Below are 14964 nucleotides of genomic sequence, written 5' to 3' on the forward strand. Positions count from 1 at the left end.
AAAGTGTGAAAAAATTACTGATGCCTGGAACTATTCATATCGACTCTCTGTCATCCAAAAGCATAACACCACCACTGTGTAGAAAATAAGTCTTACAGAACTGCAGTATATATATATATACTAGACTGTAACAACGCAGATCCACAAGTGTATAAAGACTGGTTTCATATAAAGAAAAAAAACTGCCAGCAAGCTGCAATTTGATAAATGTAACTGTTATGCCTTCGTGATATTTCAGGTCTTTAAATTTGTTTTCATAAAGTGTGGACCATCTGCAGTCAGACTGTTCAATATACATGAAAAAGAAAATATATACACAGGGATACACATTCTATGGATTGTGCAGAGGATAACATTTTCCAACTGTAGCATTTTAATAGTTTAAACAATTTCTAAATTACACAAAATGTACATCTCCTCCTGAACATCTGTACAGTAATTGGCAATGGCAGAGGCTTGATCAATTAATTTAGTGTAGGAGGAACAGTACACATTTTCGCTAATCACACCACCATTTTGGAAATTACAAATTCCACATAGTGTGAACAATATAAACACAAACTTGAGAGGGGAATGAAGAAACAAGTCTATATCATTTGTTTAATTATTCTCCAGTCCAGATATGATTTAGCAAGTTCAAATGAGTTCTTATAAATTTTAATTTATTTAACATCGGATTCCCATGCCGATCGCCATGAAGGTCCCAAATGTTCCACCACTCTGCATCATCGTTTTTCCAACTCCACCCATAAGCTCGCGTCCTCTCATACCAAACCTAGAGCATAAAAATTAAGCAATGGTCAATGCCAGAAAGAATGTAAACAATTTAGATGCGCTAATTAAAGGAAAATAATTATTAATTACCATTCAGGATTATAGTCATTGCTGCCTGTTATAAAATCACCTGACTACTCATGAAATAGACAAATACTCTGTTTCGAAGTTCAGCCCATCTCTGTTCGACAACAGCCTCAATGCAGTGTTTCAAAAGGAATGCACTGTCAGACAATCCCAATAACAGTGCATTACAGTTCCTTCCCTTGTTCTAAATGCGGGATATGCCACCTTTCCCAAGGGGAACCATAAGTACTTTGGCCTTTAGTGGGTTATACTTGAGGATTTTAGTCAAATTGGTGTAATATGGCGATAGGTCATGGTGAAGCTATAGGAATTTATAGAATTGAGAGTTGTGAAGTTGAAAGGTGCTTGCAATTCTTGAAATGACTTCACACAAGAGCCCTGCCAGATATCCGCCACCCTCAAAATTCCTACAAGGTACCATGTGTGGAATCCTTCTAGCCTTGTCACCTGTTCCAACCAGGGCCCCTGCGAGAGAGGAGTTTCCAAGGTGAGTCTGCGGTCCCATCCTGTACAGCCCAACACTGATCTCCAGGCCAGTAGAACCACCATTGAAAACTCCAGAGTGGAAGGGGTCTGGGTCTCCATAGAGCACGTCCAGTATGTTATTGCACCCCATGTGAGAGAGATCAGTTTGGAAAGTCAGGTCCTGCCAACCCCATGTAGCCGGTCATTAACCACTACCATTTTCAACACCCAATAGTAAAGGGCTAGATCCACCGCCCTCAACCCTACATCGTATGTTGTCTCAATACACTTGCCAAATGCAATGTGGGGCAGTCAATGCGCCCATCAGAACACATGTATCTATGCCTGTACATTGGCGAACCAAGTCTGTGGGATCAGCAATGGAACGTTCTGCATAACATAAAGGAAACTTGGCTGGACCATCTTCGTGAAGATGGATATTCTCCCCAGGAGTTTTAGTTGCAGAATTGTACATCGATCAAGGTCCTTCCGCATCCAGCCAGGAGGGGTGCAAGACTGAGACTTCACATAAGGGTGGAAAGCAGAGTTATGAATCACTAAATATTTGTAGATGAGCCAAAAAACTGCGATGAGTTTGCCAGATGAGTTATCATTTGTAAGGAGATACAAGAGGGATTTCGCCCAGTTCCCCTGGAGACCGAAGCCTGCCCTTGTAAGTCCAGCATTTGGGCACAGTGTCGGCTGGGCGAGACAGAAACAACAACACATCATGGTCATAGAGGGCAATGCGGTCTTTCATGCCTCATACCCTGAGGAATCGCCACATTAGGGCTGTGCAGGGAATCCATGCCGCTCGCGGTTCCACTGATAAGGCAAACAAGAGAGATGGCAGGAGCCAGCCCTATCTGGTCCCTCCCTGTATCAGGGATGAACGAGACAGGATACCTTTAACATGCACCTGCCCCCGAATCTGGGCACAGAGTACCAGAACATAGGCTATGTAATGGCCCGAACCCTAGTTTAGTATTAGGTACATTTAATGGATATGTATTTTCAACAGCTATGCATAATGTAGGAAGAGCAATTTCAATCAGAGTTTCAAATTGTTCACCAGTGGCCACAGATAGTAAAGGCTGCTTGAAAAAGGCTTAAAAATGTGATTCCTGGGAAATAAGCCTCGAGACTTGAACTCCTCTTGGGTCGTATGACAGTGGTTATTCACGCCCGTTGAAAGCCTCCATAACTAAGTTTCTGAATGGTATATTAGGAAACACTTGATTTGAAAGGCAATTTTTTAAAAATCAATTCATCTGAAACAGAGGTTTCTTTTGATTCATGCCGAATATATGCCAAGCGAAATTAGTCCAAAAGCTGCAGCGTAAAACCACATTAAGTGGTCTGTGTAGCTATTACAGGACATAAGGAAAACAGCTTGAGAAATTTGCTGAATGGTACCTAATGGCTTAGGTGACTGGTAAGAGCATGCCAAAGAATCATGACAAAAACTCAATATCATGAAGTTTGTCAATTCCATCACATGAAGACTGAGATAATCAAAGACCTGTTTGGGTGAATACCCAGTCACTAACACCAAGTGAAAATGTCGAAGAGCATAAAGGCCTTCCTCAACTAATTGTAGAAAACGTATCCTGCCTTATTCGCCATGTGTGACCGTCTTCAAAGAAATTGAGTCTCCATTAAAAGAAGAATTGCCAATTCAAGAAGAACAATAAATCTATGGGGCAATATTAGTATCCCATTTCTTAAGAGTTTTGCTGCCTACATGGCAGTGAGGCTTTTTCCTTACATTATAACTAACTTTAATTTTCTATCCCTATTTTATTCCATGAGGTAATAAAAAAATATTTGGCTTTTTGTAGGTTTTGCTTTACACATTCTTCAATGTGTTATTGAATCAAGGAATGTATACATGTTGCAAAAAAGTTGTTATATAAAAAGTAGAAAACGCACTTCGAATCAAGGTGTTCATGTTTGAGAAGTACACTTTCAAGAGGCCCCCAACCTCATTGTATGCATTATACTTTAAAAGGGTAAATTAGTTTGTCTGTATACATGACTACGTTATTGCAAAAAAGTGTTTACAACAATTGTCGGTTTTATGTTTCCTATAAATGCTGAACAAGGTTGTTCTAAAGGTTAGCTCTTCCATCATAATCCACATCTATATTATTCATTTAAATAAAAATTATAGGATTTTGTCCAAACATACCTTAGACATGAAAATGTACCGAAGAGGGCACCTGCTGCCATTCCAACGGCACACCCCATCATAAAACCCATCTTTACTCTATCAAAACAGCTGGGTTGTGACTGCCCATACGGTCCTACGGCAACAGGCATCCTAAACAAAAAAAAGAATGTTAAGAGAAAAACTGAATACACAATGCCTAAGAAAGTACTCATGTCAAAGCATAAACTTAGGCTTGATTACTAAATCAGATCCATTAAATACCGACAAAATAAGAACCACCACACCAACAGTTCTGGAGAAAAAAAGTATTTTGCCTACATCAGTGGTTCTTAACCTGTGGCCCAATGACCACTGGGTGTCTGCAAGACCTATGCAGGGAGCCTGTGACTAAAACATAAATAAATACAAATTATTAAGGTATATACAAATAAAGAAGCAAAACTGAAAATGTTACAACTTTTTTATATTTGATTGTGAAATGTAAATAAAAAAATATTTCCGTTTCTGAACATTTGTTCGACGTGTACTTGTTTCTATATTTTTGTGTAATTACTTTGAGGTTCAAATCATAGAAACTGCTGAAGCTGGGGGTCCCCAGCTTCAAATAATGACTCAGTGGGGGCCCTGGAATCCTGAAATGATTCTGTGGTGGTCTGCAGAAGTCAAAAGGTTAAGAACCGCTTGTCTAGATAGTTGCAATCAATCCTGCAGAGAGAGATATGGGTTTTTATGAAAACCTGAACCGCTTCGCTGGTTTGTGCTGCATACTGGAGGAAAACTACAAGTCCCAGGGGCCGTGTGACTGAGCCCACACCTGAGCCTGCTTGTCCGGCGCCTACAAAGCGCCTCTTCACTTACGCTGCGCGGAACGCGCGCCGTCCAAAGCCCTGGCCAAGGGCGGGCCCGTTTGAGCCCGTTCGAGAACGGGACGGGCCACCCCCTTAACATCTGCTATTAAGGTTAGTGCGTGTGGATGTAACCACTGAGCAGGTTGACATTGATTTGTTATCATCAGCCATCCCAAGGAGGAGTTGGTTCTATCCCTCTTAAAATCATGTCTTCATCTACAGGCGGGAACGCCAGAAAATCAATCACTGGAGAGTCATTCATAGGTACGATGGACAAATTCCTAGTAAGAGCGTCCTCTGTCTTAGCTCATGAAATTGAGCTGACAGAAAAGAGATTGTCGCTGGATATTGCACTGGATAAAAGATCTTCATTGGGAATTTTGGCCAAGGCTCGGTCACCAATCCCCCAACAGGCTGTTGCCAATGCTTTATAGACCAACTCTGGGGAGGGCGAGGGAAACCAGCTATTGCAACCTGCGGGGTGTTTGGCATGCCCCCCAGCAAGTGACGCTGCTCCATTGGACGTTAGTAATATTACTAACACTAACTCTAACAATATTCCTTCTAGATCGGGTCTTAACGCTAAATGACGGCGATCTGCCTACAGCTCTAAATCGGGGGTATTTCAACCAGTGGTAGGTTTGACGTCTAAAAGGAAGCGGAGTGGGGCTCAATCCCAAGCGAAAGGAAGGAAAGCAAAAATTATGAAAGCGAATACAGCTAATGAGAGTGTGACCCCAATACCTCCCCACAGTTCTGCCATATGTCAACCTATTAATGAAGTGGATATCTTATCATCGAGCCCTGGGGACGTATCACCTCCTGAGTTGGGCCCGACTTTTTGGACTAAGCTGGAACATATTTTTAAAAAGACATGCCTCCCAATATATGATAGATTGGACTCTATAGAAAATAGATGTGTGTATCTAGAACTACCGTTTGCATCGGCCCAGGCGCTGGGTGGAAATCGGGCCAATGGGGCAACTGGTACACAAATGAATTTGTCTGGCATTAATAATGTAGTTGTTGACCTCACAGCCCCACAAAATGGAAATAATATAGATAATGCTACCGCTCTGGTTAGGCCTCCAGATCCCTCACCCTTACATCTTTCTAGTAAACTAGTAGTGTCTAATCAAGCCCCGCAGAGTGGCAGGGCAAGGCAAGAGGAAGTCAGTAGACCTGTAATCCAACAACCATTAGCGAATAATCCCCCTCCAGTTCAACCTATAAAAAGCCTACCATGTATAGATCTTCCATCTGAATCTGCCCCTTATGTGGTGGTCCTAGTGGAGGTTCCTTCATTGAGTAAGGACAAAAGGGAGTCGTACATGGAGCTCAAGAACAAATGTATTTATTGGCTTAATACCAACCGGCCACTTCCCACCCATGTATCTGCTGAAATCTTGTTTGTCAGAAGAGTAGACTGGGTGGGGGCGCGGTCAAAGGCTATAGAGGGGGATTGTGTAATTATTACCTTCAAGGATAGGAGGGCTGTTGTATACATTTCCAACTGGGCCCAAGAAGGCCCAGCGACCTTAATTCAGTCATTGCCCTTGGCCTATTTTTATCCATTAGCATACACTGCCCCTAGGAAAATTTTACCAGATGGGGGTTGCAGAATTGGAGTACCACAGGGGGTATTAGAATGTTCAATAGGTATGACATGTTGTCCGGGCTGGAAGACTGTGATTGACAACGAATATCTGAATGTTGCCCGAGGTTTAACGCAGTGGTTTCAATTGAGGATAATCCAGACAAGAGTTCAAATCTATCTATTGGCAAAGTCAGCTCTCAGGGGGGCATTGGGCCTTAAGCCTAATGGAATTCAATCAAATGTAGAGAGTGTAGTTTCGAACCAGATGGGTTGGGAGGTAACACTAAACTATGCTCCGAGTGAGATAAATTTACTTTCAGCTCCTGAACCGAATATAGAGCATCGGCATGATTTTCTAATTGGTGGGGTTGATAATGTAGGCAGATCTTCTAATAAAAACTGCTTGACGACACTGGTATCCTGGAACATAGCGGGTTTGGGGTCGAAACTAGCCTCGCCTGATTGGGCCGACTTTATTGTTAAATTTGATATTTGCCTCTTCCAAGAGACTTGGTCGGTGGATCCTGTATTTAGGCTGAGTTATCTCAACTTCTATGTTCCTGCCGTGAAAATGAAAAAGGGACGCCCATTAGGAGGATTAGTGATTTGGGCTAAGCAGGATTTAAGTTGTAACATTCAACAACTTCCTGTCTCAAGTAATATTATCCTAGTAGTGAGACTCAGCTTCCAGTCTAGTGTAGCCATCGATATTTTCAATGTTTACGTAAGAGGACACCCGGGAGAGAAAAAGTCGGATAATATCAGCCCTAGATGTTCTAATTGAGGCCTTACCTAGTAATACTCTGCCTCTTGTAGCGGGAGACTTCAATACGACCTGTGAGCCGCTAGGGTATGAAGACCAGAGTTTAAAGGAGGAGGAATGACTCAAATTGGGGTATTCCCCAACTTGAGTTGGTACCTATAAAACAAAATGGACTGAGGCGGCAATACAACTGAAGGGGCTATGTAAGGGGAACCAACTAAGGGCTGCCAACGGCCGAACACCATCTGATAGACAGGGCAACAGAACGTATGATAATGGCCACAGGTTTAGTTGTATAGACTACCTGCTTGTCCATCTGAAAATGTGGCATTGCCTTGTTGATATGGCGGTAAAGGCTCGTAAAGAGAGCGACCATAACCCTCTTACCTCACTATTTAGGTTGGAATTAGATGGAGTTGTAATAGCAATCCAGGACAAAACAGTACCAGACGTTGCTCTAGCAAATGATGAGCGCCACCTTAAGTGGAGCGAAGTTATTGAGCACCCTGATATTTTGATTTCTATCAAAAATGATGTAAATAAGGTACTTGTAGATCTGGGGCCTAGTGCCACAAACGGGGATTCCCATTCTTTTATTATCGAAGCTCATACTAAACTTTTTGCTCAACTTAAAATATATTTTTGTAAGTCGGGTTCAGGTAAAAGTAAATTTAGGAAAAAACCCGAGGGTTGGTACAACGAAGCTTGTCGACAAGCACGGGCCGAGCTGGGTCTAGCACTAAAAACGAGGGACCTGAGTAAGGTAAGAGGGGCTCGGGCTGTTACAGGAAAGCACAGATTGAGGCAAAAAAGATTTGGGATGAGTGCAAGTGGGAGGAGCTTAGAGAAGCTTGTGCGGCTAATAATTCAAAACTATTCTGGGACACATACAAATGAGACAGGGGTGGGTGTCCGGACCGCCCGCAGAATAATGTCGCCCAACATTTGTGGGTTGATTATTTCAAGCCACAATACGCCTGTAGTGGTAGTAACGAGGACAATGGTACACCCACCTGTACATTTTATGAAGGAGCTGCTTTTACCTTAGAAGATGTTGATAGGGCATTAGAGACAGTAACTGAGGGAAGAGCACCGGGTATTGACTGCATCCCTGCTGACGTGTTTTTAAACGACAAACAAACTTGGCGATTATATATTGCCTATTTGGCAAATGCTATAGCCTGAGGAGCGGCTGTCCCTTATTCTTGGAAGGGGGCAGAAATTGTTCCGGTGTACAAAAAAGGGGACAAGTCTGTTGTAGGCAACTATAGGCCTATTAGTCTAATTGACTCTATTCAGAAAATATAGGTAGATTAGTTTTGTGTTAAATACAGACTTGGATGGACGAAAATAAAATTTTTAGTCCATTGCAGGCCGGCACAAAACAAGCACAATCGATCAAGTTTTTCGCTTTATTACCCTCTATTGGCGGACAGTGGTCTTGGGAAAAGGGGCTCTGTACACTGTGTTCGTTGATTTGAGGGCAGCTTTTGATTTAGTACCGCGCTGTAAATCATGGCGAGTCTTGGAGGAGTTGGGGATGGCCCCGGAGTTGCTGACGCTGATCGTGCGCTTGCATGAGGATAACTTCGCACGGGTTGGGTGGGGGTTGCAGGGTGAGGTTACGGAAACCTTCCCCGTTGAGCGGGGAGTGCGACAGGGGTGCGTCATGGTGCCTACCCTGTTCTCGCTCTTCGTCAATGGGGTGGCGGACTACCTTTCCCTGGCCCCCACCGACGCCCCTGTGCTGGCACGTATTTGCATCCCAATCCTCATGTTTGCGGACGATACCTTAATTATCTCTTAAATACCAAGCGGGTTCCAGTGGGCCCTCCAACGTTTCGGAGAATTTTGCCTTTTGCACGGTCTTGAAATAAATACTGCCAAGACAAAATTCATGTCTTTCAATGAACACAAATCTTTTAGAGGTAGTATACTTATGAATAATTGTCCATTAGAGCAGGTTGACGTTTTTACCTATCTGGGTGTCACCCTGCAGAGGGATATGCGTTGGAACAGCCAACTTGATGTGGCTGTCTTAAAGCACCAACAGCAGTTGGGTTTTCTTTTACAAAAATGTAAAACCTCGCTAACTAAACCAATTAGTCCAGCCCTTTACATTTATAGGATGAAGGTATGATATGATATGATTTGGCTTTTATAAAGCGCGACTTACACTCCACGGAGCATCTTGGCGCTAGTCATACGTGTCACAGAGGAAAAAGCAAGTAAGCCATATAAAAACTCAGCAAGGGAAGGTTTGGTACTAAGTACTAAGTATTAAGTACTAAGTTCGGCCTTATATGGAGCCGAACTGTGGGGGTTCGAAAACCTAAAACGCCTGTCCTTGGTGGAGAATGAGTTCTTACGCAAAGTTACCAGTGTCCCACAAAGTACACCATTAATACCACTCGTATGGGATCTAGTTAGGAAAGCAGTTGAAAACCTGGCCATTCTTCGTCCATTATTGTATTGGCATAGAATATGGACTACTGAGGTATTGACGCACTATGCCCAGGGCCTTATGGACATTATTGAAAATGACTCCTTCCATACAATGGGGCGGTTCGAAATTTGCGACCCTTGCCCCACTCCTCTGGAATTCCCTCCCCCCTGAGCTTAGGACCCTGACTCTCTACTACCAGTTCAGAAAGCAACTTAAGACCCTTTTGTTTTCTAAAGCCTTTAATTAAATTAGTCCCCCCACAATCTGAATTATTTATTCTACATGGGCTTGCCCACCCTGTTTCTGTTTGTTGTAGCGCCATGAAGCCGCTGGCGAACGTGCGCTTTATAAGTAATTTTAAATTCAAATTCAAATTCAAATTCAAAATCAAATGGCTGAAGGGGATTAGATCCTTGCTAGTGAGGTTGGGCATGATCGAACTATGGGATGACCCTCTAAAAGCAGTTTTTCCCTCTAAAAAAATCTTGAAGGGAAGATATTGGGAGATGGTCTTCTCATCAACATGTTCGCAAGGACTATCTTCTCACCTCACTGGAAGATTCCTCGAATTTAAGCCCTGGCCAGTGCTAAAAAGGTATTGGGATGTTATAGAAAAGCATAATGATCGTAAACTGTACTTTCAATTCAGGGTGGGAACCCTTCCTACAAGGTTATTTACAGGAAAATGGGTGGGGTCAACTAGTGACAGATGTTTTAGGTGCACGGAGCAGCAAGAATCTGTAAGTCACATCTTGTTCTTCTGTCCTTTATATATCGCACCACGTCGTAAGTGGATAAAACCAATCTGTCGATTAATGGGTACTCGAAGATATGCAGAGGCCCTGAGAATTCTAGGTTCAGACCCCAACCCACCTATAGCTATAGCTGTAGCGAAGTTCTTGAATTGGGCATGGACAATACGATCAAAACTGATGCTATTGCCTAGCGAGTAGTTGGCCTATTGGGTTATCTCTTAGTCATAAGCCCACCCCAGTAAAAACAATTGCTTTAACAAATAATGGGGTATAGGTTTCCTGCTTAAGTGGTAGACACCGTGCGATACTGAACCCATCTCTGTCCCATATAATGAATTAGTGAATGTTAATAATGCTTTTTTGTAAGTTTGACAATTTTTAAACAATTTTAGCTCATATAATTTTTTAATCAATGTATTCGATAGTTGCAATATGGAGTTTAATTGTATCTTAATTATTTATATAAAAAATCATATGTTGTTTTTAGGTACTGAATATTTGTGAATGTTTTATGCTGTACTTTTATGACTTAACTGTCGAATAAAGTTTATGATGATGATGAAAAGGTGAACTATAGATACACGATGGCACTGAGACTAAAATCCAATGGCAGGCAAAGTTTTGCTGATAAGTCTGTAGGTTTTTTTGTGGCCGGATTATTCCAGTGAACTAGGAAACTTGCAGGAGCAGTAGAGGTGTTTTAAGTTTTCTCTGTACTGTTCGTAAGAAGAGTATGCCTTTGCTGACAGGGGGTCACCTAAATTTAACCCCATCATGAATGAGGATGACAACTGCTGCACTACATGCTACGGGAAAACTGGTTTCTGTTTGTTTTGGTAGGTGGAAGCAGGTTTTCTCTGCTCTGGTGAAACGCTTTCCTTCTTGTCTGTGTTCTTAGCTGTTGCTTACCAAAGATAATCCTTACCTAATGTTAAGTAAAAACTGGTGACAATCTAAAATCCCATTTTAGCCATTTCTATCTGTTCTTATCTGGGACTTTACTGTGTAACAAGGAATACTAACTTTTTGCAGGACTAGTTGAAGTGCTTAATTTTTATTTTTAAAGGCTGTACTATGATTGGTGTCGGATTTCCACTAAAGTGCATAAATATTAGTCCTTCTTGCTCAGTAAGCTGTGAGTTGCTTAGCCACCGAGGTCACTGTACACCAGACCTGAAAATATACATTACCAAAAATTACACCTCTTTAAGATAACAGTTCTCCTATTAAGACTGATAAAGGATGTACTCTAAGGAAGAAGCATTTGGAAATATGAGCCTTTGTAAATATGAAAAGAAGTGAACTCATTTTGCGCTGCAAGAAGAGGAGTACTCCTAAAAAGAGAGATTTGCCAGGAGCAGGTTCCCGTACCACAAGTGGCAGCAGTGGATTTTGTTTTGCCTGTTCTAAAGTTGGAACAAAATGTATACATTTGGACAAAACGCAATATGCTAACATGATCAAAATGTTTCATTCAAACGTCGACAGTTTACTATGTTTAAATATTTAGTTCATGCGACCTGTCCCCTACTTACGTGGACCTTCACCGTATTCTACCTGATGTCCGATGTCCGATGCTTTTTTTATAAACGGATATCATTTGTGCTTAATGTTAGCACTTCCGGGTTGCACAACAACCAGTTCCATGACAGAACACATTCTATGATTAGAAAGTACTACTAAATGTGTAAAATAACCTAGGATTGGAGCATATGAGCGCTCTGAGCCAATCCCCGTGCGCGCTATCGAATTCCAAAGTCTGATTGGATGTGGGGGCCGCCCTACCCTCTGCCCCCTCGAAAGTCACGGTAGGTGGCGCATAGATTTTGAAGCGAATTCAACTTTATTGGAGTCTTCCTGAGATGTTAGACGGAGGGTGTGTGTTCGTGATACTTTGTCCCGTTTTAGTGTTGTGTAATAGTTGGTATTCTATCGAAAACGGTTAACCCATACTCTCTGGATGTCTTCGGAGATGTGCCCTGTTGGACAGCTCGAGCTGCTGCAAAAAAGGCATGGCTCACTGAATGGGAGGTTCACTTCAGACCGGTCTGTGCTTCAGCAGACAGCAGCAGCGCTTCGAGCAGAGCTACTGATATAAATTCACCCGTCGCTCTACGTCTTATTTGGATGCTCAGCTAGGGTCTCTTTAAAGCGTGCAACTGTTCAGTTTGTTTAGCTAGGGTGAGTTCTGACATCTCAAGATATTATTTTCCCAGCTTTCAGGCACTGACAGACTTTTGTCAGAAAACCAACATTTTTAACACAGTTTTGGCATTTTACTCGGACATAGCCTTTTTTTTCTATTTTTTGTGCTTTCAACTTTCTTTCAGTTAATGGTAGAAATGGGTATGAAAGCAATAATGGACCCTGGAAAACTAGACACTTAAGAAAAGTTGACAAAATTCTGAACTCAGCTAGGGGTAATTTGTGTAGATCCTTCAAGGTTTCTTTATAGAAACTAACAGTTGAAAATAGGAAAAATTAAAAATGAGTTAAAAAAAACAGCCATTTGTGCCAACGTTTTCACCTGTAACTTCTAATTATGACCAATGTTTAAAAGAAACATACCATTAGATCAGCTGGACCTCTCTGGTAGTGAGGATATATAGGACTTCTAGGCAGGGCTTTAAGTGGGATGAAAAAACTGGGGGGGGGTCTCTCAAAGGGGCGTGGCCAGTGTAATTAGGGGCGTGGTTTTAAAACACTTATGCAAAAAATCTCTTTAGCATAGTGTGCCGCCCGACTTGTATTTTGCTGTTTCTGTCTTTGCATCCAGATATGTGATACAAGAAGTAACATCATACTTACAACAAGTACTATTTGTTTTGTCAAAGGTTATTAGTTGCATAAGATAAATAAGCTGCAACTATGGCTTGTTACATATAATATTGGAAAAGCTTCCAATTAAAGCCCTGGTGACCCTACCACAATGTTGCTGCTCTTTCAAAAAGGGAAATCCATAAAGAAAATGACTCTTTAAATGATTTCCCTTCCCCCAAAACGCTCACCTGGCATGACGTCATGCCGTAACGTCTCCGCTAGTGAGAAGTGAGGGCAGGCAACATTGATGTGCTTGCTGTCTCGAAACGGGTCTCTATCGGGCTGTTTTGCACCCTGGTACTTTTTTCCAGACTGCAGTGACAGCAAACTACTGTCACTGCAGTCCGGAAAAAAAAACGGACCACCTGTGCCAGGGCTCAAAACAGAGCCCGATAGAGACCCGTTTCGAGGTCCCCTTTAAAAAACTGCCGGTGCTCAGACCCCTGGAGACCCGGCCCACTTAAAGCCCTGCTTGTTGGTTCACCAAGAACCAGATGAACTCAGAGATAATAACTGAGCCGCGTCTGGCAATGTTTTTTATTATGTACCAGGTATATAGCAATGAATTTGGGAAAATGTATATAGTGAAAAACCAGGATGAAAGACGCCTATGTATTCCTGAAATTGGAACAAAATTTAGAGTTCAGAAATAGTAGCTATTTGCACATTTCCAAAATTGTGAGTACCCATACTAGCATGAGAATTATAGGACATTTTTCAAAGTGACTTCTTTTTTAGGTCTTGTCTAAGCCATTGCGTTAGCACTGCTTGGCAAGATATTAAGTAGGGGCTTTAACCCCTTCACTGCGGCGGCTATTCCGCCGCAGTGCTAAGGGGGTGGGGGGGCCGCGTGGCGGTCCCGTGCTCGTGACGGAACCGCTCCGTCACGGCACGTGGGTGAGCTGTACTTGTGACGGAACGGTTCTGTCACGGCCCGTCCGCGCTTCAGAACGTTAGCGCAGGTGCGGAATTCGCGCTGCGCAGGTGCGGTGAGAGGGCCGTGACGGAACCGTTACGTCACCGGCACAGCCCTCCCGAGGCTCGTCACGAGCATAGGAGGGGTTAAAAAATGCTCCTTCCAGGCGGATTGCCTACAGTGCATGTGTGCGGGCGCGTGTGCATCGCACACCATTTGTCAGCCTGAGAGCCTCTAAGCACTCATGCTGGTTTACACTTCAAAGGAATCCGCTCACCTGCCCCACTCCGCGCAATGCTAGAGCTTCTTGTTTACAGACAACACCCCAGCTGTTTTGACCCGAGGCAACGCCGAGAGTTGAACCCAGTCCGAGGGTCAGCAGCTCTACCGTAGGCATGCATTCATTGTGTTAACCGACTAGCCCCTGACCTTTTTGCCGCCATGGTTTTAAAACATTTTTTAACCCACCACGTCCTTTTTCGTGCTCTGTTTTACTCAGCCCCCTGCTTCAGCCATGTCCAGCGCCCTCCCTCGTCTACCTGAAGGCACTGGAGTGATTTACATGAGCACCGTGTACATTATACTGACACTTAGATACACTGCGTACTTACACACTGCGCACTCACACACTGTCCTCGCACTACTTTAGGCCACACACACACTGCGCACTCACATGCTGAGCATGCGCACTCACACACTGCGCACTCACACTACTTTAGGCCAGACACACTGAGCCCTGATACTACTTTAGTCCACACACAACTTTAGTCCACAGACACTGCACCCTCACACTAGTTTAGGCCACACACACTGCGCACTCACACTATTTTAGGCCACTCACACGGCGCCTTCACAATACTTTAGGCCACACACACTGCGCCCTCACACTACTTTAGGCCACACACACACTGCGCCCTCACACTACTTTAGGACACACACACTGCGCCCTCACACTACTTTAGGCCACACACACTGCGCTCTCACACACTGTGCCCTCACACTACTTTAGGCCACACACACTGCTCACTCACACACTGCACACTCACACACTGTGCCCTCACACTATTTTAGGCCACACACACTTTGCCCTCACACTACTTTAGGCCACACACACTGCGCACTCACACACTGCCCTCACACTACTTTAGGCCACACACACTGCACACTCACACACTGTGCTCAACGCAACATACACTCCAAATACCACTCAGTGCCACATAATTACAGCCACATAATTACACTGCACTCAATGCAACATACACTCCAAATACCACTCATTGCCACATAATTACACTGCACTCAATGCAAGATACACTCCAA

At 43.2% G+C, this 14964-nt stretch overlaps 1 protein-coding gene across 1 annotated transcript; it reads right to left on the minus strand.

Annotated features, from left to right (window-relative positions):
* Window positions 1-355: 355 nt before the first annotated feature.
* ROMO1 (reactive oxygen species modulator 1) lies at window positions 356-11563 on the minus strand. Its single transcript, XM_086948586.1, has 3 exons — window positions 11444-11563; window positions 3518-3649; window positions 356-775 (listed from the first exon to the last, which is right to left on the minus strand). Exons 2-3 carry the CDS (start codon window positions 3646-3648, stop codon window positions 667-669), a joined length of 240 nt encoding a protein of 79 aa, XP_086804712.1. The 5' UTR covers window position 3649; window positions 11444-11563; the 3' UTR covers window positions 356-666.
* Between the last annotated feature and the right edge of the window lie 3401 nt (window positions 11564-14964).

This window comes from Lissotriton vulgaris, unplaced genomic scaffold (genome assembly GCF_964263255.1).
Source record: "Lissotriton vulgaris unplaced genomic scaffold, aLisVul1.2 SCAFFOLD_640, whole genome shotgun sequence".
In the NCBI taxonomy this organism is placed as follows: Eukaryota; Metazoa; Chordata; class Amphibia; order Caudata; family Salamandridae; genus Lissotriton; species Lissotriton vulgaris.

Bases quoted from the DNA above. Each gene is read 5' to 3' on its own strand.
- ROMO1 (XM_086948586.1), bottom strand. From the start codon at position 3,648: ATGCCTGTTGCCGTAGGACCGTATGGGCAGTCACAACCCAGCTGTTTT. The intron at 776-3,517 runs GTATGTTTGGAC...TTTATGCTCTAG, and splicing joins GGTACATTTTCATGTCTAAG to GTTTGGTATGAGAGGACGCG.